The sequence below is a fragment of the Schistocerca cancellata genome, chromosome 9 (genome assembly GCF_023864275.1).
Source record: "Schistocerca cancellata isolate TAMUIC-IGC-003103 chromosome 9, iqSchCanc2.1, whole genome shotgun sequence".
In the NCBI taxonomy this organism is placed as follows: domain Eukaryota; kingdom Metazoa; phylum Arthropoda; class Insecta; order Orthoptera; family Acrididae; genus Schistocerca; species Schistocerca cancellata.
This window is the reverse complement of record NC_064634.1, coordinates 346,138,445-346,161,135: the sequence shown is the minus strand read 5'-3', so window position 1 is coordinate 346,161,135 and position 22,691 is coordinate 346,138,445. Positions and strand designations below refer to the sequence as shown.

Below are 22,691 nucleotides of genomic sequence, written 5' to 3'. Positions count from 1 at the left end.
GGAAGAACCATGGAAATACTAAAACGTATCAGATAGATTATATAATGGTAAGACAGAGATTTAGGAACCAGGTTTCAAATTGTAAGACATTTCCAGGGGCAGATGTGGACTCTGACCACAATCTATTGGTTATGAACTGTAGATTAAAAGTGAAGAAATTGCAAAAAGGTGGGAATTTAAGGAGATGGGACCTTGATAAACTGACTAAACCAGAGGTTGTACAGAGTTTCAGGGAGAGCGTAAGGGAACAATTGACAGGAATGGGGGAAAGAAATACAGTAGAAGAAGAATGGGTACCATTGAGGGATGAAGTAGTGAAGGCAGCAGAGGATCAAGTAGGTAAAAAGATGAGGGCTAGTAGAAATCCTTGGGAAACAGAAGAAATATTGAATTTAATTGATGAAAGGAGAAAATATAAAAACGAAGTAAACGAAGCAGGCAAAAAGGAATACAAACGTCTCAAAAATGAAATCGATAGGAAGTGCAAAACTGCTAAGCAGGGAAGGCTAGAGGACAAATGTAAGGATGTAGAGGCTTGTCTCACTAGGGGTAAGATAGATGCTGCCTACAGGAAAATTAAAGACATCTTTGGAGAAAAGAGAACCACTTGTATGAATATCAAGAGCTCAGATGGAAACCCAGTTCTAAGCAAAGAAGGGAAAGCGGAAAGGTGGAAGGAGTATATAGAGGGTCTATACAAGGGCGATGTACTTGATGACAATATTATGGAAACGGAAGAGGATGTAGATGAAGATGAAATGGGAGATATGATACTGCGTGAAGAGTTTGACAGAGCACTGAAAGACCAAAGTCGAAACAAGGCCCCGGGAGTATTCAACATTCGATTAGAACTACTGACAGCCTTGGGAGAGCCAGTCCTGAGAAAACTCTACCATCTGGTGAGCAAGATGTATGAGACAGGTGAAATACCCTCAGACTTCAAGAAGAATATAATAATTCCAATCCTAAAGAAAGCAGGTGTTGACAGATGTGAAAATTACCGAACTATCAGTTTAATAAACGGCTGCAAAATACTAACACGAATTCTTTACAGACGAATGGAAAAACTGGTAGAAGCCAACCTCGGGGAAGACCAGTTTGGATTCCGTAGAAATATCGTTTCTAGCATTTGTAGACTTAGAGTAAGCTTTTGACAATGTTGACTGGAATTCTCTCTTTCAAATTCTGAAGGTGGCAGGGGTAAAATACAGGGAGCGAAAGGCTATTCACAATTTGTACAGACAGTTTGTACAGATGGCAGTTATAAGAGTCGATGGACATAAAAGCAGTGTTTGGGAGGGAGTGAGGCAGGGTTGTAGCCTCTCGCCGATATTATTCAATCTGTATATTGAGCAAGCAGTAAAGGAAACAAAAGAAAAATTCGGAGTAGGTATTAAAATCCATAGATAAGAAATAAAACTTTGAGGTTCACTGGTGATATTGTAATTCTGTCAGAGACAGCAAAGGACCTGGAAGAGCAGCTGAATGGAATGGACAGTGTCTTCAAAGGAGGATATAAGATGAACATTAACAAAAGCAAAACGAAGATCATGGAATGTAGTCGACTTAAGTCGGGTGATGCTGCGGGGATTATATTAGGAAATGCGACATTTAAAGTAGTGAAGGAGTTTTGCTATTTGGGGAGCAAAATAAATGATAATGGTCGAAGTAGAGAGGATATAAAATGTAGACTGGCTATGACAAGGAAAGCGCTTGTGAAGAAGAGAAATTTTTTAACATCGAGTAGAGATTTAAGCGTCAGGAAGTAGTTTCTGAAAGTATTTGTATGGAGTGTAGCCATGTATGGAAGTGAAACGCGAACAATAAATAGTTTGGGCAAGAAGGGCACAGAAGCTTTCGAAATGTGGTGCTACAGAAGAATGCTGAAGATTAGATTGGTAGATCACATAACTATTGAGGAGGTATTGAATAGAATTGGGGAGGAGTTTGTGGCACAACTTCATTAGAAGAAGGGATCGGTTGGTAGGACATGTTCTAAGGCATTAAGGGATCACCAATTTAGTATTGGATGGCAGTGTGGAGGGTAAAAATCGTAGAGGGATACCACGATATGAATACATTAAGCAGATTCAGAAGGATGCAGGTTGCATTAGGTACTGGGAGATGAAGAAGCTTGCACAGGATAGAGTAGCATGGAGAGCTGCATCAAACCAGTCTCAGGACTGAAGACCACAACAAACAACAGTGGCTAGTAGATGGGGATGCGCAGAACGTCTGAAAATTGGTTAGCCTTCCTACATCACGCGAACTAGTTATATTTACTTCGATCACAATGGACACATGTGTAGGACTGTATTAAATACTGACACGACGGAAAACTAGATTACGTATCACAAGAACGTAATATTCGTCACACCCCTCTTATATATGATCCTGTAGCAAGAAATATGCGTAGACCCAGCAGCTCTTATTTCTACCTTTTCTTGAGAACAGTGCCGCTTAAAACTTCTCTCAGAGCACTTAGCTGCTTATTTGTAAGAGTATGTGACTGTTAATGTAACCAGTCAGTCAAGCATGACGTTGCAAATTAGTTAAAGTCTTTTGACTGGCTAGGGTAATCTCTCCCGTAATTTTCTATTCAGTGCTATTTCTTCCACTTCTGCATTACGACTACATGGCGTGTTCTCTGTCATATGTACTGATTATGCCAGCATTTTACTATCTTCAGCAAAGTACTTACTTCTGCTTCTCCTTTATAGGAAATGCATCAGTAATCAGTAATCAATAAAACTAACTTCTCTTGCAATTGCAAATGCGCCGGCTTGGTTGTTTAACTTGTTTCACAAACATTCTTATTGCGGACTGCGGAGCGCTGTATCGATGAATAATAACTGAACACACATACATCGAGAAAACAATCAACTGTCGTATTTATCGATTAATCGATATTTAGTGTGTTGTGTTATTATTTTCATTACGAATTTATTATAGTCGCTTAACTGTAAGTGGAAAATATCGAAGAAGTTATTTGTTATGGCAGCAGTTGACATTCAAAATACAGACACTCATGAAAATAGGTGTGGCGCCTGTAATGTAGTTTTTCAATTTACATGATGTATCCCATTTGTAATTAATGAAGATTCTTTTGTGTTCGACGATTTTGTGTGTTGTTGCCACTTCGATAACCTGTGACACTTGTGATAAGTGGCCGAAGAATTACACGCACTTAGTGATGGATATAATCGAGCGTGATACTTGTCCCAGGCTGAAAAGAAGCCTAAGCGAATGGCAGTTTTCTTGTAGCAAACTGAAACAGTTGCCCATTGATGAAATAAAAGAAAACTATGTCCGTGGGAATGTAGAAAATGCGGTGTTTTCAGAAGTGTCACCGGTGCCGTTAAAAACAAAGCTAAGGCTTGTGTCGATCTCGCGAGATGCATTAACAGACATTCTTGACATGGATCCGGAAATAAGTGACACAGAGGAATTTATTCAGTTTATAGCTGGGAATAAAGTGTTGGATAGTTCAACACCGTTAGCTCACAGATACGGCGGGTACCAGTTTGGACTTTGGGCTTACCAACTAGGAGATGGAAGAGCAGTATCGCTTGGAGAATACGTTAACAGGTGAGCAGCATATCAAGCCTGGGTACTGTCTGTTGCATGGGTAGTGGTTGACTGATTCATTACACTTTTCAGCAAAGGACAACATTGGGAATTACAACTAAAAGGCTCAGGAAGGACACCATACTCGCGGTTTGGTGATGGACGAGCAGTGCTTCGTTCGTCAGTCAGAGAGTTTCTATGCTCTGAAGCCATGTATTATTTAGGTAGTGGTCACTGCATCATACAAAACATTAAGAACTTAATTGTTTATATGAATAATAGACTGTATTTTTAGATAGACAGATTTCCAAATCATGATCAATCTTTAAAGAAATTATCTGCAATCAGTTCCTGTTTTCATGAAAATATTTTCAGGGATTCCAACTTCTAGGGCTGCCGCCTTAGTTGTTAGTGAAGATCCTGTTGTAAGGGATCAGTTTTACAAGGGTTATCCTAAAGCAGAGAGAGCAGCTGTAGTGCTCAGGCTAGCACCTTCTTGGTTCCGGTTTGGTTCCCTGGAAATTCTGACAGAGAATGGTGAATTGGCAACTCTTAAAGTTTTAGTAGATTACATCATTCAGGTGACAATTTTTTATAATAACTGTTTAAACACAGTGCTTGGGAAGTGACCAAGTGAAAGGCTGTGGTAAAAACACAGTAACACATTAAGATTTTCTTTCAGGAATATTTCCCTGACTTGAAGGATGACAAGAACAAATATGTTCAAATGTTTAGTGATGTAGCATATAAGTCAATGGACCTGGCAATACATTGGGATACTGTGGGATTTGCTCATGGTGTACTGAACACAGATAACATGAGCCTTCTTGGAATTACCATTGACTATGGTCCCTTTGGTTTTGTAGAAACTTATGATCCACTCTTTGTGCCAAATTCATCAGATGATGAGAAGAGATATGCTCTTTGTAAACAGCTCGAAGTAAGTGGATCAGCCATATTTGTTAATTTGTGCTAACATATCTTGACTCATATATTACCTGCACAAGCATTTTTGTTGATTTGTCATACATATCCAAAGTGTAGCAGTATTTGGAAGATTTAATAGGTCTGTTTAACATTTGTTTGTCAAGCAGTATAATTCAGAAAAAGTAAAAATATTCTGAACTAGTTGTATACATAACTTAATTTCTCAGTGAATTACTTCAGTATACCAAATTTAATTTCTGAATATAATTGATATGAAATTCAGAGTGTCAACTAACTTTTGAAGTGACATCTTGGGTTGTCAGGTGTTCTGCTGGATATCAGCGTCATACTTGCACGATATTTCGGTCACGTAGCTCGTGACCTTCATCAGGTGCGACCTGAGACTCTCAGGTTGTTTGTCAAGCAGTATAATTCAGAAAAAGTAAAAATATTCTGAACTAGTTGTATACATAACTTAATTTCTCAGTGAATTACTTCAGTATACCAAATTTAATTTCTGAATATAATTGATATGAAATTCAGAGAGTCAACTACCTTTTGAAGTGACATCTTGGGTTGTCGGGTGTTCTGCCGGATATCAGCGTCGTACTTGCACGATATTTCGGTCACGAGCTACGGGACCGAAATATTGTGCAAGTACGACGCTGATATCCGGCAGAACACCCGACAACCCAAGATGTCATTAGATCTCCGGGAAAGCCTGAAGAGTTACAACTTTTGAAGTTATTAAGCTAAAGGAGAAAAGAAGAAGTATTCATCATGAAAACTATGCTGATGACAACTAAGTTAAAAGAGTCTGTGATGCCATAATTGAATGCCAGTTTCTGAGGTGGTTGTGTGTAGTGGACAGTGCACTGAATACTTACAACACACACTAAAATATGTATTAGCTAATTTTTAGTGCTACTTGTTAGAAATGAAGGGAATAAACTTGATTGCTTCCTATATGCCACCAAGAGAAATGTCACCAGAATTTCATATTTGTAACTCAGATTGCACAAAACATACAGAGCAAAGAGTGGTGTCATATGTTTTGTGGCTACATAAAACCTAGCAGTATCATTTGATCTCAGACATTACCTGGTGCTGGAGTGAACTAATTGTCCGCCTGTTGTCTTCCAAGACTCAGAATTTGGTGCCAATCATAAGTGCCTGGACAGGTAGTAGCATGTGAAGTGAGGGACAAGGACGACCTGTGGTGGTTTGACAGTCATATTAGAAAGTTGCTGTGAAACTAAAGAGAACTTCAGTGCATATTTAAATGTAGCCAAAGCCTCACAGACTAACAAAAACTATACAGAGTCAAAATTCCCATGAGGGGAGCCATGCACAAAGTGTTCAACTAATTTGCAAGTAAAATTCTGTATATATGTAATCTGACAAAGAATATTAAGAAGTTTTGTTCTTACGTTAAATCAGTAAATGGGTCAAAGCCATCTCACCAGACACTTCATGACAAAATGACATTGAAATGTACATTTGTAGAATTTTACTTCTGAGCAGTTCTAAGTCACAAGTTTCCTCCATTGACCATCATAAATAATGTGTGCCTCACATTCCTTTTTTTAGTGCAGGAACTGGAAGCAGTAATTTAGTGCCTCTGTACACTATCTTCCTCCAGTTTGTTTACTGTAAATTCTGAAGTATACTGGGCATTGATTTTGACATGCAGTATCATTGAAATGGCATATACAGACAACTCATATAATACCAATATGGCAACCATGAAGTTGTTTATGCAACTGTAATGAAACATGGCAACAGAAATTTCACCTTAAAACCATATATTAAATAATCTAAAACTAATAAGTAACTGATGGGACACCTGCCAGGAATTTGAGGGTAGCAGGAACGAATCACCATCTTCTGCTCCCCCATTCACATACGTCAAAATCCACAAATGAAACAAAATTCCATTAACCTCATGGTACGTGAATCCTCCAAAAGAACACTGCACATTTTTATCATTATCTTCAGTTAACTTATATAGCCGAAATAAATTTCAAGTTACCAACTAACCATGAAACAGTGATTTCTACTGGGAGGAAAATCCACAAATAATGATGTCTTACATTCACTTCAGCCATGTACCTGAAATGAACACAACAGTGCCGACTGACCACATTAAAACAAAATTCCAAAACAACTGAATAATATACACTCCTGGAAATTGAAATAAGAACACCGTGAATTCATTGTCCCAGGAAGGGGAAACTTTATTGACACATTCCTGGGGTCAGATACATCACATGATCACACTGACAGAACCACAGGCACATAGACACAGGCAACAGAGCATACACAATGTCGGCACTAGTACAGTGTATATCCACCTTTCGCAGCAATGCAGGCTGCTATTCTCCCATGGAGACGATCGTAGAGATGCTGGATGTAGTCCTGTGGAACGGCTTGCCATGCCATTTCCACCTGGCGCCTCAGTTGGACCAGCGTTCGTGCTGGCCGTGCAGACCACGTGAGACGACGCTTCATCCAGTCCCAAACATGCTCAATGGGGGACAGATCCGGAGATCTTGCTGGCCAGGGTAGTTGACTTACACCTTCTAGAGCACGTTGGGTGGCACGGGATACATGCGGACGTGCATTGTCCTGTTGGAACAGCAAGTTCCCTTGCCGGTCTAGGAATGGTAGAACGATGGGTTCGATGACGGTTTGGATGTACCGTGCACTATTCAGTGTCCCCTCGACGATCACCAGTGGTGTACAGCCAGTGTAGGAGATCGCTCCCCACACCATGATGCCGGGTGTTGGCCCTGTGTGCCTCGGTCGTATGCAGTCCTGATTGTGGCGCTCACCTGCACGGCGCCAAACACGCATACGACCATCATTGGCACCAAGGCAGAAGCGACTCTCATCGCTGAAGACGACACGTCTCCATTCGTCCCTCCATTCACGCCTGTCGCGACACCACTGGAGGCGGGCTGCACGATGTTGGGGCGTGAGCGGAAGACGGCCTAACGGTGTGCGGGACCGTAGCCCAGCTTCATGGAGACGGTTGCGAATGGTCCTCGCCGATACCCCAGGAGCAACAGTGTCCCTAATTTGCTGGGAAGTGGCGGTGCGGTCCCCTACGGCACTGCGTAGGATCCTACGGTCTTGGCGTGCATCCGTGCGTCGCTGCGGTCCGGTCCCAGGTCGACGGGCACGTGCACCTTCCGCCGACCACTGGCGACAACATCGATGTACTGTGGAGACCTTACGCCCCACGTGTTGAGCAATTCGGCGGTACGTCCACCCGGCCTCCCGCATGCCCACTATACGCCCTCGCTCAAAGTCCGTCAACTGCACATACGGTTCACGTCCACGCTGTCGCGGCATGCTACCAGTGTTAAAGACTGCGATGGAGCTCCGTATGCCACGGCAAACTGGCTGACACTGACGGTGGCGGTGCACAAATGCTGCGCAGCTAGCGCCATTCGACGGCCAACACCGCGGTTCCTGGTGTGTCCGCTGTGCCGTGCGTGTGATCATTGCTTGTACAGCCCTCTCGCAGTGTCTGGAGCAAGTATGGTGGGTCTGACACACCGGTGTCAATGTGTTCTTTTTTCCATTTCCAGGAGTGTAGAAATAAGAATATGCATCTGGTGTCTTTAACTTCAATTTACCTATAGAGTTAAAATGAAGTCCACAATACCCACTAAACACATATCAATACATTCATAACCAAGTACAAAAACTAAATAAACACATCTTAGCAACTAATTTAGCTATCAGAAGAAATGACGGTAGCAACCAAATCTCGGGTAGCAAAAACCTAAAATAAAACATAGTTCAAAATATGGTCCAAAAACACAAATCAATAAAACCACTAAAATACTTCCTGACTTGTCCATTGCCTACAAATCATTTCCCATTTTTCCTGCAACAGAAACTGTACCAACTAAAATTGAATTAAAAAACATTTAAGAACTTCATTTGAAATAAATCGTAACAGTGTTCAGCTTTTTAAAATTTTTACAGTCAAGTAGCTTCATCTTAGGCCAAATCCTGTTTTTATTTTAGTAAATGATTTACTGCTACACAGAACATTGCACTCAGTTTTATGTGCAGATGATACATCTGTGCTGATTGAAAGTGAGACCACAGGACAGATTCCTCAAAGAGTCATTGGCACCCCATATAGTTAATTGAAAACACTGGTTTGATGTAAATGAATTAAAAGTAAACATGAAAACAAAACCACCTCACACAGTTTAAAACTAAACAGTGAAAATCAGGTGACTTGCAAATCACCCATGAAAGTCAGAATCTATCAAATTCTTGGGAATATTTTTAGAGAAAAATTATTCTGGTCTTCGCATATAAGCTACTTGGCAAATGAGCTAAACAGTCTAGCATTCATAATCACAATATTGCCTTATGCAGGTGACATTGACACTAGGAAAGGTCTTTACAACAACTGTTTTGAAGCCATTGTAAGATACAGAATAATATTTTGAGGGAATGCAAGTAGTGTAAATCAAAAAACTATCATTAGAAATTTGTGTAATATTAAGCCTAGAGAGTCATGCCGATCTTTATTCAAGGATTAAAACTATTCCATGTATTTACAGTTATGAAATGTTTGTCTTTATCCATACCAGTTCATAATTATGTATAGAAAACTAATTACAACATATGTATGACACAAGAAACAAAGAGAACTTCATGTTGCCATCTGAGAGAATAAAACTCTACTTCCAAACTCTTCATTACATGGATATGAAAATTTATAATAAATTAAAAATTTTCACTGTATGGAACTATGTTTCATGAAGATGAGATTACACATCATCCTAGTGCAAAAATGTTGTTATTCACTCATGGAATTTTTAAATGATGATGAAGATTGCTTTGTAGGGTAATGAAACAAAATTGTAACAATTTTTGTAAATTAAGATTGCTTTTGTTCTTTGTTTGATACATTGTATGTATCACTGATACATTTTCTATATTGATGAGTTTCCTGTGCTTTAAATCAATGGTTTATGTATGTACATCATGAGACAATAAACTTAAGATTCTGAGGGTAGATTCGGTACCACTATCATGTCCATCATTCCTAATACTTTCAGGAATGATGTACAGGCAGAGCAACAGTCAGTAATGTTCTGTATGAGCTCGTATTACTCTGATTTTCCCTCTGTGGTCATTTTTCAAAATGTAGGTGGGAGGAAGTAATAATTTTCTTTTAATCTGCTCCCTCTCCATGACGCACAGAGTCTTCCCTTAGAGTTTGATGAACATGTCCATAATGCTTTCATTCTTACTAAATGAAGCTATGATGAAATGTACTGTTCTTTGGATTCTCTCTACGTCCTCTATTAATCCTATCTTTAATTAATGGTTCCATCTAACTAGAAAATCTCAAGAATCAGTGGAGTGAGGAATTTGTAAGCTACTTGTTTAAATTTCCTTGTGATTCATCTTTTGAATCTTAGTCTTGCATCTGCTTTTGCTACATCTGATTTTGTGTGTTTGTACCATTTTAGCTCACTCTGAATGTATACTCCTCAATATTTTATGGTTCTTAGTGTTTCCAGTAATTGATCATCAAATGTGTAATTGGTCAATAATGTTCTGTATGTTACATTTATTTATGTTGAGGGTCAATTGGCAGTCCTTACACCAAACAAATGTCCCTGCATATTGCTACAGTTATCTGGCATTGTGACTCCAGTGTACAAAACACCATCATCTGAGAATGCTTTCACAGAGTTTTCAGAATTATCCAACACATCATTTACATGAATGGTAACAACCTTATAATACTCCTTTTTGGATTCACTCAAAGTAATTTTTACATCTTATGATATCACCCCGTGTTACAACATGGTGAGATCTATCTGCCAGAAATACCAAATGTAATTACAAAGTTAGTGTGTTATTTCATAAGCTTTGATTTGGTTCACTATGCAACTATGCAGAATGTGGATATTTATCAGATGGTTTATTGAAGTCAAGGAACATGGCACCAACCTGGGAGCTGTTATATTCTGCCTTTTTGGTCTCATGGGTGAACAGTGTAATCAGAGCTTCACAAGACCACTGTTGGCAGAACTTATGTTGCCTTCTACAGAGGTAATTCTCATTCTCTGAATGGATCATGATACACAAGCATAAAATTTGATCTATAGTTGCACATTGTCAATAAAACCTATAGTTACATACATGTGTCTGATTGTCCTTATTGAACATGGAATGACGTGTACTGTTTTCCAACCACTTGGAATGCTTTGTTCTTTTGATAACCTACAGACTGCAACTAGAAGGGGAGCTATCTCTTTCATACAATAGTTGCTGTTGTAGTAGTTTGTACTATTACAATAAAAAAAAGGAGTTCATATTTTACATTCTTATGGATCTAGTTTGGCAAGTATGGGACTGTTAATCTGTATAGGATAATACAGGAGTGTCATCTGATCAAGTTGCTTTTCCTCTGTAGAGTGACTTAAGTTGAGTTTCTGTTCAAAAATCGCTTATTTCAATGAAAGTTCAGGGCTGTTACTTACTAGGTGATCTGAGATGATGTCCTCATGAGTCAGTTCTGTAACTAACTACTCAGCATAGTTTCCAGAAAACACTTTCAGAGTAATCTCATATGAATCCTTGTCTCTGCAACCCAGTTTAATTGGCTTTCTCTCACAATCTATTGTTAGCAAGTTGAAATTTCTTCCTGATGCAGTAGCATCATTAGAAAATGTACTCTCAGTATTCTCCAATTTTCTGTGAAATGTTCTGCCACTATAGATCATGAGGCAAGTAACTTATAAAAGCATCAATTAGTTAGATCCACCTTTGACACTTACTTCAATCTAGATTATTTCACATTCGGAATCTGTGATCACCTCATTAAATATTATTGAGTTCCTTATAGCAATGAATACATCACCACCATTAGCACCCAGCATAAAATTTTGTTGCTCTTCACTTCTGGTTTCACCCAGCTTTTTGTTCCAAGTACTGTGTGGGCATTATTGTTGCTAATAAATGAAACTAATTCTTGGATCCTATAACGAAACATTTTGCAGTTGAGTGACACTAAATAAACGTTTTTCTTTTTCTGACTTGCAAGTGTGAATGATCTCATCTGTCATTAATGTGGTTGATGTACGCCTTTCTCCAGTTGTGACATGTAGTTTACCACCAAGCTTAGGGAGAGCTAACTGGAGTATCTCTAAACTATGAAACATCAATATGCGTAACACACATACCCTGATACTCAGGTAGCCATTTCCTGTATGTATGTATGCATGCATATCTGATATATCGAGAAAAACTTATTTTCTAATGTGTTCCCATAAATCTGGCATTCAGAGTATATATACATAAGGGGAAAAGAGTCAGTAGTGTCTGGGATAAAGGAGAAAAAAGGTTACATTCTCATAACCACACAATGTAACAGGGTGTCGTTGATAGTGGTCTGCTGACATCTCCCTATAGAATACTCATAAACAAAGAATGTAACAACATAAGGCTGAAAATATTTTGTTGTGTGCAGTGGCTGATATATGGAGGAGAAAGCTGGGAACCTGAGTCAGATGAGTACACAGAGTCCCCAATTAATCCAAAGTTGTATCATTCTACAATAAGTTCCATTTTATCTCTTGTATCTGATGCTAGTTTAATTGATCTAGTGTAGAGCTTCATGTTATGGTATCAGTGAATAGAAGCAGATTGGCAGCAAGAAAAAAAAATGGAAAAATGGTAGATAAATGATGATCTCCTATGGCATAAATGAGGAGTCAAAGTGGAATGTAATAGCAGAATTTTAAACTTTGTTATAATTAAAAAATGATAAACAGTTCACTAATGAAGAAACATTAATTATTAGCTAAAATGAATGTTGAGGCACAAGAGACGAAATATGCTGGAAAATGTATATTAAATAAATACTATCATAAAAACAAAAGCTAGAGAGATAGTCTAGGAGTTAAGCAGATAGATAGGAGGAAACAAGGAAAATTAGTGTTTTAACATTTCATCAATGACTAAGTCATTAGAAAAAATTTGTAGTCTTGAATTGAACAAGAATGGGGAAGAGATCAGCTCTGTCCTTTTCAGAGGAACTGGACTAGCATTCATCATACTTGGTTTAGGGAAACTGCAGGAAACCTAAATTTGGACAGCCCAATGGGGACTTGACTCTCACTCCTTTCAAGTGCAAGCCACATATCTTACTATTACAGTGCCCCAAGGAAAGGGTAACAGCAGTAGAGAATGCAGGGCGGGGGGGGGGGGGGGGGGGGGGGGGGGGGGCTTAATGATTTGGTGCAAGTCAACACGGGAAAGAGGATCTTCAGTCTAACGTGGAATTCCAACCACTTGTTGTTTCTGGCAACTCCTCAAATTGTTGAGAGGTGAAGTGTAGTTAAAACACAGACTAAAAAATCCATGGTCTCACTGAGATTCAATCCCACAACCTCTCAGTTTCCAGGCATGTGCTTTTGTGCTGGACAACCAGGACTGACATGTATGTATGTAGTTCATGTAAAGGTTTTGATAAAGAGTTCATGAGTATCAAAATATATAACATATATGACCCTATCTTTTGATTGCATTGTCCTAGAAGCTTAAATTATGTACACTGCCAAGGGACCATAGATCTCAGTATTTGACATAAATTTCAACTTGAACCTAGAACCGTTCCTGAGAAAAAGAGTTCTTCACAGTTGAACAGACAGACAACAGACAGACAGATGGACAACAAAATGATTCTAAAAGCATTCCATTTTTACTAATTGAAGTGCATAACCATAAAAAAAGTAAAAGAACAAATCTAAATGATTTAAGATAAATTATGTTTAAAATGTAGCTAGAGCTGTAATTCATATAAGGCTGTATACTGATTGCAAACTGAAATTTTTTGCTAGTATAACTGGTCAAGACAATGATAGAAGTGAAGGCTAAATACCGTAGGTCTTAGTGGAAACACTAGTATATCTCATTAATAATCACATTTTTTTTTTTTTTTAAGTTCTACGACTTCTAAGTTCCAAGATTTTATGTGATCAACAATGATGTGGCAAATTCATCACAATTTTTTGGAAATATTTATGTCTATGCCCTTACCCATCACCAAGCATCACTGACAATACTATATTTAACTGGTGCTTGCATTTTAGATTGTCAGATGGAACCTCGAAAAGCTTGCCCATGCTTTGTCTCCTCTCTTAAACGATGATGAGAGGATCCAGATATTGGATCTTATGAATAGCCTTTCATCTTATTCCACTCAGAAAAGGAGGTGAGGTTTTATTCATTCAATATTGTAACATTTTTCTTTCCAAAATGGGCTCCTTTGTGTAATATGTGAGTTTTAACTCAAAATTATATGGGTGCTTCTAATTTCAGACAAGCATTTGTGAGAAAGTTGGGTTTACAACAGCCTGAAGACTCAGATGATGAGCTAATCACACTCTTGCTTCAGATAATGGCAGAAACAAGAGCTGATTTTACAATGACATTTAGGCAGTTTGGTGAAATTGATCTGACTGATATTACAGCCAAATCTAAACTAGACGCCCTCTGGTCTTTAGAAAAATTGTCTGGGCACGGATTATTTGAAGACTTTATTGAACTCTATAGGAATAGAGTGAAGAAAGAAAAGGGTAAGTCTTTAAGCTTCCAGTTAGCTATGTCTATTTGTTTTGTATACTGTAACAATATAACTGATCTCGAGTTTGTAATAATTTATAAGCTGTTGTATAAAGTGTATTGGTTTATCACACTAAACTCATGCAACCAAATTTAATGTTGTCATTGTAAATATTTGAATAATATTAGATAAGGAGTTACTTTTAAACATTTGATCCTGTCGTGAATATAATTTAAAGTGTAATTTACTTTATTGGATATGCTAGTATTGACTCGTGTAAGGTGAAACATTGTAAAAAGTGCATATTTCTTCTGACATTCACAGAAATATTTGTAAACTTAATTCTACCCATGGTAAAAATTAGCATATCACCCTAATATTGTCTATTTAATTTTATCTACATGTTGAAGTGCAGAGAGAGAAAATAACTGGTCGTTTCTGATCATCACGAGGCCAAATTCATACGTTGCCAAAAGATGCATTTAAGATTGAAAACCAGAAACTTTTCTGGCTTTTAGAAATGTTAGTTCCTTCCTCAGTAAGGAAAGAGAAATAGATTTGTGAAGCTTATAAAGGAGGGACCCACCAGTAGTGCAGATGAGGAGAAATCTTTGTTTCCCTTGTCCTCGTAACAGGATGGTGCCTGTCATCCTGGGATCTGAGAGACCTGCCACCAGCTTTTCACCATTTTTCATTCCCTCACATCCCTATTACATACAATGCACTTAGCTTTTCACTGTTACTAACCTGTGCATAGTTTTTTAGCAGTAATCTCTGCCTTGCATATTACCATATCTTACATCTTTAAGCTCTCAGGTTTTCAAGTCTCATCTGGTGCAGTCCCCAAAAATCAGCCTTTCCTTCTCATTCCATCCAGTAAGTCTCCCCTGACCTGGGGTCTTTGTTATGTTTCCAAACTTTACCCATTTTCTTAAATCACTTCAGCCCTTATCCTTCACCCGTCTCCCTCCTCTTCAACACTTCTGCCAGAAGAAGGAGCCTTTGGCTCCGAAAGCTTGCATACGTAAAATCTCTTTTTATACATGTGTTCTCTTGCTGCCACTTGGTGGATAGCTTTCTTATTTATCCAATTACATTATATTGCTACCAAGTTAAATTGGCATATATGCACAGTTAGCTTGATTCTGTAATTTACTTGCATGTGCTATATGTATAATACAACTTGGCTTTTTGCATTGGGTGCTGGAAACATGCATGTGCGATCAACACCTAGTTATGGGCTGCTGCAGGGAGAGGAGAGATACAATGGGAACAAGCCCCACCCCTTTCTCACTGTGCAGGTTGCACATTGCATCCACAGTGCCTACTATGTTGCTACAATATGTTGTATTGTTTAGCAGCTAAGGTGGGCAGCTAGCGGAAACATGCCATATTGGCCCAAAATCGTCTGGCTTCCTCTGACTCCTTTTCTTCCAGAAAAAGTCCATGTTATATTGTGCTTATAGTATTTTTCAAAAACACTTCATGAGAACATTAAGGATAAAACAGTATATAGAGAGAGCTTAAAGTGTCGAGTAGGAAGAATGTACAGTGAGTCCAATGCCAGCTCTAAATTTAACATATTTGCAGCCATTTTAGAAAATAGTCCTCTCCCTCCAGATAATTCAGTGCAATTAGGAAACCTCAAATAAATCTACAATATCATACTATCTTCAGAATGAAACTGGAATGTTTACAAAATAGTCAGTGCAGATGGTGATCAAGGAAATTTACATATTACAATTGGTATTGTAGGAAATTAAGAAAAATTGTAAAAATAATCATGTTCCCTGAAATTAAAAGCACAGACAATAAAATAAATATGTTGTTGTTGTTGTGGTCTTCAGTATTGAGACTGGTTTGATGCAGCTCTCCATGCTACTCTATCCTGTGCAAGCTGCTTCATCTCCCAGTACTTACTGCAACCTACATCCTTCTGAATCTGCTTATTCATTTCTTGGTCTCCCTCTACGACTTTTACCCTCCATGCTGCCCTCCAATGCTAAATTTGTGATCCCTTGATGCCTCAGAACTTGCCCTACCAACAGGTCCCTTCTTCTTGTCAAGTTGTGCCACAAACTCCTCTTCTCCCCTATTCTATTCAATACCTCCTCATTAGTTATGTGATCTACCCATCTAATCTTCAGCATTCTTCTGTAGCACCACATTTCGACAGGTTCTATTCTCTTCTTGTCCAAACTATTCATCGTCCCTGTTTCACTTCCATACATGACTACACTTCATACAAATACTTTCAGAAACGACTTCCTGGCACTTAAATCTATACTCAATGTTAAAAAATTCCTCTTCTTCAGAAATGCTTTCTTTGCCATTGCCAGTCTACATTTTATATCCTCTCTACTTCAACCATCATCAGTTATTTTGCTCCCCAAATAGCAAAACTCCTTTACTACTTTAAGTGTCTCATTTCCTAATCTAATTCCCTCAGCATCACCCGACTTAATTCGACTACATTCCATTATCCTCATTTTGCTTTTGTTGATGTTCATCTTATATCCTCCTTTCAAGACACTGTCCATTCAATTCAACTGCTTTTCCAAGTCCTTTGCTGTCTCAGACAGAATTACGATGTTATCGGTGAACCTCAAAGTTTTTATTTCTTCTCCATGGATTTAACTACTCCGAATTTTTCTTTTGTTTCCTTTACTGCTTGCTCAATATACAGGTTGAATAACATTGGGGATAGGCTACAACCCTGTCTCACTCCCTTCCTAGCCACTGCCACCCTTTCATGCCCCTCAACTCTTATAACTGCCATCTGGTTTCTGTACAAATTGTAAGTAGCCTTTCGCTCCCTGTATTTTACCCCTGCCACCTCCAGAATTTGAAAGAGAATATTCCAGTCATCATTGTCAAAAGCTTTCTCTAAGTCTACAAATGCTAGAAACATAGGTTTGGCTTCTAAGATAAGGTGTAAGGTCAGTATTGCCTCACGTGTTCCAACATTTCTATGGAATCCAAACTGAGCTTCCCCAAGGCCGACTTCTATCAGTTTTTCCATTCGTCTGTAAAGAATTCGTGTTAGTTTTTTGCAGCTGTGACTTATTAAACTGATAGTTCGGTAATTTTCACATCTGTCAACACCTGCTTTCTTTGGGATTGGAATTATTATATTCTTCTTGAAGTCTGAGGGTATTTCGCCTGTCTCATACATCTTGCTCACCACATGGTAGAGTTTTGTCAAGACTGGCTCTCCCAAGGCCGTCAGTAGTTCTAACAGAATGTTGTCTACTCCCGGGGCCTTGTTTTGACTCAGGTCTTTCAGTGCTCTGTCAAACTCGTCATGCAGTATTGTATATCCCATTTCATCTTCATCTACATCCTCTTCTGTTTCCATAATATTGTCCTCAAGTACATCGCCCTTGTATAGACCCTCTATATACTCCTTCCACCTTTCTGCTTTCCCTTCTTTGCTTAGAACTGGGTTTCCATCTGAGCTCTTGATATTCATACAAGTGGTTCTCTTTTCCCCAAAGATGTCTTTAATTTTCCTGTAGGCAGTATCTATCTTACCCCTAGTGAGATAAGCCTCTATATCCTTACATTTGTCCTTTAGCCATCCCTGCTTAGCAGTTTTGCACTTCCTGTCGATTTCATTTTTGAGACGTTTGTATTCCTTTTTGCCTGCTTCATTTACAGCATTTTTGTATTTTCTCCTTTCATCAATTAAATTCAATATTTCTTCTGTTACCCAAGGATTTCTACCAGCCCTCGTCTTTTTAACTACTTGATCGTCTGCTGCCTTCACTACTTCATCCCTCAGAGCTACCCATTCTTCTTCTACTGTATTTCTTTCCCCCATTCCTGTCAATTGTTCCCTTATGCTCTCCCTGAAACTCTGTACAACCTCTGGTTTAGTCAGTTTATCAAGGTCCCATCTCCTTAAATTCCCACCTTTTTGCAGGTTCTTCAGTTTTAATCTACAGTTCATGACGAATAGATTGTGGTCAGAGCCCACATCTGCCCCTGGTTCCTAAATCTCTGTCTTACCATTATCTAATCTATCTGATACCTTTTAGTATCTCCATGGTTCTTCCATGTATACAACCTTCTTTCATGATTTTTGAACCAAGTGTTAGCTACGATTAATTTATGCTCTGCGGAAAATTCTACCAGGCGGCTTCCTCTTTCATTTCTTATCCCCAGTCCATATTCACCTACTATGTTTCCTTCTCTCCCTTTTCCTACTCTCGAATTTCAGTCACTCATGACTGTTAAATTTTCATCTCCCTTCACTATGTGAATAATTTCTTTTATCTCATCATACATTTCATCAATGTCTTCATCATCTGCAGATCTAGTTGGCATATAAACTTGTACTACTGTAGTAGGCATGGGCTTCATGTCTATCTTGGCCACAATAATCCGTTCACTATGCTGTTTGTAGTAGCTTACCCACACTACTATTTTTTAATTAATTATTAAACCTACTCCTGCATTACCCCTATTTGATTTTGTATTTATAACCCTGTATTCACCTGACCAAAAGTCTTGTTCCTCCTGCCACCGAACTTCACTAATTCCCACTATATCTAACTTCAACCTATCCATTTCCCTTTTTAAATTTTCTAACCTACCTGCCCGATTAAGGGATCTGACATTCCACGCTCCGATCCGTAGAAAGCCAGTTTTCTTTCTCCTGATAACGACGTCCTCCTGAGTAGTCCCCGCCCGGAGATCCGAATGGGGGACTATTTTACCTCCGGAATATTTTACCCAAGAGGATGCTATCATCATTTAATCATACAGTGAAGCTGCGTGCCCTCAGGAAAAATTACAGCTGTAGTTTCACCTTGCTTTCAGCCGTTCGTAGTACCAGCACAGCAAGGCCGTTTTGGTTAGTGTTACAAGGCCAGATCAGTCAATCATCCAGACTGTTGCCCCTGCAACTACTGAAAAGGCTGCTGCCCCTCTTCAGGAACCACACGTTTGTCTGGCCTCTCAACAGATACCCCTCTGTTGTGGTTGCACCTACAGTACAGCCATCTGTATCGCTGAGGCACGCAAGCCTCCCCACTAATGGCAAGGTCCATGGTTCATGGGGGGAAAAATAAATATAGAATAACATAAAAAGAGATATGGGGGAAATAAGCTGCTGAAGTGGCTCTATTTCTATTAAAAGCAATGGGGCTCATTTTATAGAACATTACATTTATTTCTTCATAATAATCGGTACCGATACATGAATCAGATAATTTATTCATAGGCTAAGGCAGCCAAGTAATGAGGATAAAATCTGTCACTGTTCAAATCGAAGCATGAGTGTTGTTACATCAGATGCAGCCAGTAATCTGAGGAGCAAAACACATTCCCAAGGGTTGCACAGTCCATTGAGATAGGCACACTTATATCACTCTAAGATGCAAACATACATAAAATCTGAAGCAGCTTATGACATGCTGCAGCTGAACTAATATTGGCCCAGGTGGCCACAGATCAAGGACGTATTTTATATATTGATGCCCAGTGGAGATACTAAAGAAATATGATAAGACATTTTTCATTTGTGGCAGATGTTTTTAATACTTACCATTTGAAAAGGAAGTAAATTTTGTATTTAGTGTTGCATCAAATATGAAAGCATTAGACAGGTACTATTTAAAAGTAGGTGGAAAATATGATGCAAGTGGTTCAAAAGAGAAGGCAAAACAGTACACCAGAGAAACAATACAAAGGAAATGGACTGAAGTTGAAATTTAATAAATAAAATTATGAAGCCATTTTAAAGTATAATTTCACATTGGTTTGATGATATTTTCAATTGGGCACAAAAAAGTAACTCAGTTTTTTGCTGCGAAGTTTAAAAATTGGCATGCCTATTAAAAAGATGGCTCTACAGATATCAGTAACTAGTGGTCAGCCCCTCTCTTTACATAATTTTGAGAATATTTGAGACAGTGCCTGTTTGTCACTTATCTGCGCAATAGTGGGATACTAAGCCAATTACAATTCGGATTTTAAATGATCACTGAACTGAGACAATAGTTTATACATTTGATGAATACAATATAATTTTTAAATGATAGAGTATCACCAGTTAGAATCTTCTATGACTTATTAAATTCATCACTTGTTTCAGTGAAAACATTCTGTTGAAGGAATTATATTTTTATGGAATGCATGGCTCAGCACATACTTGGTTTAGTTTCTTTTTAAGGAACAAGTTGCAGAAAATTGCAGTTGGATTTCTAAACAATTCACAGAGAGGTTCACAATTGTTATATCCTCTTCATGTGAAAAAATTACAATGGATATTTCGTAGTGTAATACCATGAATTACTGTGGGTTTTTCACAGTGTACTATCATGGGCTTCTTGATTTATGTTGATCAACCATTTCATTTAAATCAGGAATTTCTTATTAAGGATGATGCATTTTTTATTTTGGGCCAAGTAAAAAATGCACCAGCAAAGAAAATACTAATGATTTTCTTTCATCAAAAGTTGTCACCCTGTATGGCACAAATATGCAAAAGGAAGTAGTCAGAATTAGGTTTTGGATTAACTTGCCTAAGATTTGTAGGCATTGGTTTAACCTTTAGGAACAGCAGGCTCACAACATTTATTAACTGATGAAATTTATTGTCATTTACACCTCCGAGTTCAAAAATTCAACAGTAGAAGGAAAACTAATCTACACTTTCCTCTTATGAATCTATTTTTGGCATAGAACAGAGTATAAGACATAGCTACAAAATTCTTTGATTACTAATCCATAGAAACAAAATGTCTGACAGATGGCAGAAATGTTTTCAAACATAGATTTATGTTATTTTTCCTTAATGATACCTGTACTGTAGAGGAACCCCTCAATAGGAAGAAGTAATCGATTACAGACATGAAAATGACCCACATATTGCAATGTAAATACATGTTTTAAAGAGTTATATACTAGGTACGTTGAGATGACACATTCCATCTCATTACATTTGTATTGAATATGATGTATGGAATATGTTATCTGCCAGAGAACAAATAATGTGTTCTTATTGTTTGACCCATCAAAATATTTACTGTTCTGCTTTGTTTCCAATAACTGACCACTGAATACCATTTATAATCATTCACAGGTTTAACTGAGGAAGTACGGAAGGAACGGATACTGAAATTCAATCCACGCTACATTCTTCGTAACTGGATGGCACAGGTTGCTATTGAGCGAGCAGAAGACAATGACTTTACTGAAGTCCAGATGCTGCATGAGATACTGAAAAACCCTTTCACAGTTCAAGAAGAGGCAGAAAAGCGTAAATTTGCAGACCCTCCTCCAGAGTGGTCACTGTTCCTCCGAGTTAGCTGTTCCAGCTGAAAGATTCAGTGCAATGTAAAAATATGTTATTTCACCATAATATTGTTTCCATTTAGTGTTTATCTTACTTTTTTATGAATTGTATTGTGTGTTTCTTAATGTTGATTACTAGCCACTTCTGTTACTATTTGAAATTAAATGGGTTGAAACTAAATTTTGTTTCGACATTGAATATATATTCAAGAATTTAAACAGTTTACACCAATTCCATGGTAATGTACAATATGACTGTTTTTTTTTAATAAATTGTTTTTTTTTTTTTTTAATTCTATATGCTCTTTGCTTTGGCCTCTTGTAACATTTCTGTTGACATTCAAAATTCTACTCTGAAAATGTGTTGTCATATTCAGCCATAGTAATATATGCTCTTTGAAGAGTAGATGTAACATGACACATCCAACAGCCGTACCTTTTGTGTAGATGGTCAGCCACAGTGTGATGTCCTATTAGATTTTATGACCAGCTTTTTCCCCAAATAATTAGATGTTTGTATCTTTATTTATCTTTGTTGAGTTATTGTAAAACTTAAAAGTAGTAAAGGGCTCGAAGGGCTCCATTATGGTGAAAATAAATATTGTGTGTTGTAAAACTATATACTGTATTTGCCCGAGTATAAGATGACCCCCCCCCCCCCCCTTTTTCAGAGGCTTCTTGAGAAAAGTTTATTTTTAACACATTCTGACTTATCAAAGTTACAAACTGTTTTATTGACATAAAATCTCTGTCTAAAAAGTTAGCTTTGTACATATACTAAATTTATGCCATGTATTGGTTGTCTACATTTTGATAAAACTAGGAGAAATAAAATAAAAATCATAATCATCATCATTGTCATCATCATCATCATCCTAATGTCACAGCTGAAAAATTTATATCTTCACTGTCACAAATATTTGACTGCTTTTTCGAATATATTGTGATTCCTGCAGTTGTGGTTACTGTGGGACCTGATAACACACCCATTTTTAAATGAATACATAGCGGATTTCATTTCTATACTGATGTGATAATATTACAATGTCACCTGCTTCCAAAATGCCTTCCGTTCTCTCATTGGCTGCGTAGAACTAGCAGCTGGCACACCTTCTTTTGTTTTCATCACATGTCACAATGAGCGAAGCAAGAGTGTGGCAAGAAACACATAAGTATGCCATTGGCCCCTATCTGGACTTTTACCATATCCTGCAGAAATGAATACTATTGTTGAGTATTTGTCCAATTTTAAAGTCAGTTCAATTCCGAAAAGGATTCA

General features: G+C 38.0%; 1 protein-coding gene across 1 annotated transcript; it reads left to right on the top strand.

Moving 5' to 3' along the window:
- The first annotated feature begins 2,895 nt into the window (after nt 1-2,895).
- Nucleotides 2,896-21,552, top strand: LOC126100955 (protein adenylyltransferase SelO-1, mitochondrial-like). The gene is made up of 7 exons (XM_049911616.1): nt 2,896-3,588; nt 3,661-3,791; nt 3,943-4,148; nt 4,250-4,507; nt 13,638-13,759; nt 13,867-14,123; nt 21,201-21,552. Exons 1-7 carry the CDS (start codon nt 3,095-3,097, stop codon nt 21,437-21,439), a joined length of 1,707 nt encoding a protein of 568 aa, XP_049767573.1. The 5' UTR covers nt 2,896-3,094; the 3' UTR covers nt 21,440-21,552.
- Nucleotides 21,553-22,691: the final 1,139 nt, after the last annotated feature.